The 4,480-nt window shown below is 35.0% G+C and overlaps 1 protein-coding gene across 1 annotated transcript; it reads right to left on the bottom strand.

The window, feature by feature from the left end:
- Nucleotides 1–236: 236 nt before the first annotated feature.
- Nucleotides 237–2,891, bottom strand: NCED4 (nine-cis-epoxycarotenoid dioxygenase 4). Its single transcript, XM_086638903.1, has 2 exons — nt 2,439–2,891; nt 237–1,762 (listed from the first exon to the last, which is right to left on the bottom strand). The coding sequence occupies exons 1-2, from the start codon at nt 2,869–2,871 to the stop codon at nt 375–377; spliced, it is 1,821 nt and encodes a 606-aa protein (XP_086495029.1). The 5' UTR covers nt 2,872–2,891; the 3' UTR covers nt 237–374.
- Nucleotides 2,892–4,480: the final 1,589 nt, after the last annotated feature.

The raw sequence follows: 4,480 nt of genomic DNA, 5'->3' as shown, positions 1-4,480 counted from the left end.
TAGAAGTAGTGTTATTTTATTATTACGTACTAATTCATCATGTACATTTCAAATTCAATTCAAAATATATAAAACAAGTATAATCTTCTATACACCATAATCGTGAGACGGGATCCTAGTACATTCTAATTCGTCATGTTCGTTTCAAACTTATATGAATCATACATGACATTTGTATAAAGTTGTTTACTGGTGTTCTACTTGTCACGTGCGTAGATTATCATCACAAAAAATCAGCTCTGAAATAGTTTTCCTTGTGAACCTTAAAAAAGAGAATATATGAATATGTATATACGAGGATCCACTCTCTATAACAACCATTCCTTATTTACAACTTCTTCCAAAGATACTGGAGTTTTTTCTTTATATCTATTCTATAGCTTCTTCAATTGACTCTCCCTCACAAAGAGTCCATGAAACCCATATGGAACCCGACCCGGCAACTTCACAGCAGCAACAATATCAAGTGTTGGAGACTTAGCATCCATCACCAAAAACTTAGATTCACCTGAATTCTCATCATGAACATATGTCACCACATACCCATCGTCTTCTTCACAATCCGGGTTATCGGGTTCTCTTGAAACATAAAACGGTTCACCACCATAACAACCCGACCCGAACATCCTACAACCCACTACACATTCCTTTTGTTCTTGATCTTCTCCTACATCTAACTTTACCACCCCTGATATAGATGGCATTGGATCACCAATTCCGGCATAGACAAATCTATTCTTTTTCCCAATAAAATTTGGATTAATCACAGCAAAATCCAAACTTCTTGCTGAAACGGGTCGCCTCGAAACCGTGCCCGTTTTCAAATTAATATGTACTTTTTCCATTAGTGCATGAACCAATTCCATCCTTTCTAAAGTATGCTCCACTGATAATATATTTGGTGCAATTAAAACTATCTCATCTTCATTTTCATCCCATGCATTAATTGCATGGATAATATTAAACCCGGGTACGTTGATCCATTTCATTTCGGACTCATCTTTCGCATATCGTGATATAATACCGATTCTTGATACTGCACCCGGATCCGCACCAACAGGTGACCCATCACCCACAATCATCCCCATTGGATTCATCCCTATTTGTATCTCAGTAAATATGGCATATTTTTGTGTGATAGCAAAGTCATGGAGAAAAGCGGGTCGGGTCATAGAGAAAATGGGTACATCCGGTTGTTTCGAACCGGATGAATCAAACCTAAAAAAGGTTAAAAAAGGAGGAACGGGACCGTAACGAAAAGCAAAAGTTTCACCAGTAATAGGATCAACTTTAGGATGAGCAGTCATAGACATAAACAATTTACCATCAAAGTCGTAACGACCAACGGTGGAGATATCGCCATTAGAAGTCAACTTAATTTGATAAGGAAGATCAGATTCACCTAGGGCAAAAAGTTTGTCACCAAAAAAAGCAAGACTAGTATTTGCTAGACCAATTCCATTTAAGGGATTAAAATGACCAGCAAAAACCCTAGCAGCAGAAACAGCACCACGAGCCACTGTGGCAGTTAGACCATGAAACCCAGAAAATACGTTTGGGATTACAGGAGAGCCGTGTTCACGTTCGACACTGAATTTATAAGTTTTAACGTAACGGCTACAGAAAGTAGCACGGCCGTTAGAAATGAGAAGCGAGTGAAGCATACCGTCACCATCGAAGAGATGGTACGGTCCTCTTGGAAGGTATTGTGGGTTTGGTCCGTTACGAATGTAAGCGCCGTTAATTGATGCTGGGAGCTCACCTTTTCCAATCAAACGAAAAAAAAATATGAGATTTTCTTTTATAGAATATGAGTTTAGTATAACTAAGATAAATAGATCGAGACATATGAGAACTGATTTTATAAGCTGTAGAGCTCACTACGAAAGATAGTGACGAAATTACATAGAAATACATGAGAATAAACCACATATCTCCAATATCGGTCGGTCTCGTGACCTCGTAAATTTTTTAGAGGTAAATATTTTTTGGACTCAAAATAAGTTAGAATTATACTTTTATTTTTACGGCATAATAGTACTTGATAAAAATATTTGTTGACTTGTTTGTACAATGTTATCCTTGGATCAAAATATTACAGTCGAGTCAACTCGAAAAGTTTTCTTCTTTGTTAATATAAGTCAAGAACACATGAAGCGACTGCAATTGAGTGATAATATGTTTTTCTCTCCACTGCGGAGACTCGTTCGGTTCTGAGTGTACTGTATAAAGTATATATAATTCATGAAAAGTAGTACTCAAAATACTTTTTTTTTTTTTTAAAAAAAATTAAGTAAATTATTTGTAAAAGATACTTGTAAATGATAAATCCATTTGTCATCTAAATGGAACCAAAAAAATACTAATTGTTTGTAAAAATGCATAAAAAGTTTAGTGAAAGTACAAAAAATAAAAATTAGAGATGGTGTTAGTTATACCTTGAATAACAGGGCATTCAGTTGGAGGAAGTTCATCAACAGGTGCAAAATTATTAGCAAGAACATGTCTTGGATCAACAGAAGGACGAATTGGTGGATCGATGAAGTTATTAATGAAGTGATCAAATGTGTTGAAGATGGTGGTTGGAAGCGAAAATGGAGAATCTATTCTTGATCTAGTAGATAATATTGATCTCTTGGGATTTCCTGCAACTTTTGTTCTCTCTAATGGTGATGAATTTAGTGAATCGGGTTTTGGGTTTTGTTTTTGGGAAGAAGAAGGTTTTGGTGTTGAATCTTTTAATTTTTCTTCTACATTTACAGAGGAGATATAGAAGGGGTGAGGGTGAACATGAGAAGAAAGAGGAGAGGAAATGAGTTTATTTTGTAGATGCAATTTAGTGAAGAAGGAAGAAGAAGAGAGTGAACCCATTATTTTTTTTTTATTTTGTATATTTTAATGTGGGGTGCTCGGGGAATATTTTATAGTGCAATTTGTGTGCTAATGGACGAAATTTCCACGTGGCACAAAACTATTGATGGCCTTAGATTCTTTGGTGAAAAAAATAAGAATATAGATCTATTTAATTGGGTTCTGTTGGACATTAGAGTAGAAGTAGAACAAACCTTCTTTTCTATCTAATATAAATTAAAAAGTTTGAAGTTGTGTAACAATACTCAGATAGATATGTCAAAATAAATTTAGAAAATTTTGTACATCCAACCGTTTTGTCTTATGGTAAGAGAGTTGCATCGTAGTAAATTTCATGTAAGTATAGTTTGTCAAAACAAAAGATAAATATTCAGTAAAATTTTAAGACGACAAATATCCGAATCAATGCCATTCCTCAGAAAAGATAAATCTACAATCACGTATCCAAATTTTTTCTCCCAACAAGAGTTTAAAAAAGATCATCCCTTTGGAGGTGAGAGGACACCGTTGCAACTTGCAAGGATGGAAGACTTTTATATAAAATATCCAAGTTATATGACAGTCTAAATTTAAGGATAAAAAATACAGTCATTTACTTTTTTTCCCTTTATTTTCCCAGTTCCCACCACCGCCGGCGCCATCTACAACTACCTCCCGAGTGCCACCCTTCAACCATCGCCACCTCCCTTCTCTACCATCTCTCCACCTCTTTCTCATTTCAACAACAATGGCGATGAAAATGAAAACAATATTCTACAAAAAGAAGAACGATAGGGGAGTTTCAAAACCACCGGCTTTGAATATTTCCATTCACATAAAATCTAAAATATTGACAGCGTCTCTTTAAAATATATGTTACCACAACAATTTTCTCTTCTTCTTATAGCCACGTGTGATTGATACCTAGACACCAGTTAAGTTTAGACGGGCTCACTGCTTGATTTAGAGTCTTATAGACCCATTTCTTTTTTCTTTAGAGAACTACAGTATTACTCTAATTTACCTTTCAGCCCTGCAGAATACTACATACCAGATTTGAATTATTTTATTGTCGCTTATGTCTTGTTTCCTATCTCTCAGCTCACTTTTTGTTGATTAATTTCTCATTAGGTTACCAAATAGTTCTAACCTTTAATCCAAACTCCTTAATATCTTCACCTCCGCCCTCACTCGCAATTTATTTGCAATTCTTTGTTAGCTTAGTTTGGTGTTTATACTCATGTTTTGACAACGATCTCAATTACCAAGTGTCTGACTCGTTTCTTTTCTTTAAGATTCGAATGGGCATAGTCTCTTTGTTTACAAAATATTGACGGAATAAATCAGAATCAATTTTTGGTTCCTCTCAGCGATCACCCTCGTGTTTTTTGAAGTTTGGCGTCCGTTTTATCCATCTTCAATTTTACAGGATGTTAGGTACAAATTTTATCTTTCATTTGAGCAAAAATGTTTCAAAGATCGAACTCCAAATCATTTTTGAGACGAGTTGTCAGATTGACAAGCTACAGGATGAAGAATACTTTACTGATCAAAGACATGTTATGCAATTCTTCAACAGTGTAATTTTTTATTTTATATATCTTGTAATACTAACGGTTTAATATTAACG

The sequence above is a fragment of the Eschscholzia californica genome, unplaced genomic scaffold, assembly GCF_041429995.1.
Source record: "Eschscholzia californica isolate CP2 unplaced genomic scaffold, dmEscCali1.0.p SCAF_1, whole genome shotgun sequence".
NCBI classification, from domain to species: Eukaryota; Viridiplantae; Streptophyta; class Magnoliopsida; order Ranunculales; family Papaveraceae; genus Eschscholzia; species Eschscholzia californica.
This window is presented reverse-complemented; position numbering and strand designations above follow the sequence as displayed.

Bases quoted from the DNA above. Each gene is read 5' to 3' on its own strand.
- NCED4 (XM_086638903.1), bottom strand. From the start codon at position 2,871: ATGGGTTCACTCTCTTCTTCTTCCTTCTTCACTAAATTGCATCTACAA. The intron at 1,763-2,438 runs GTATAACTAACA...TGATTGGAAAAG, and splicing joins TGAATGCCCTGTTATTCAAG to GTGAGCTCCCAGCATCAATT.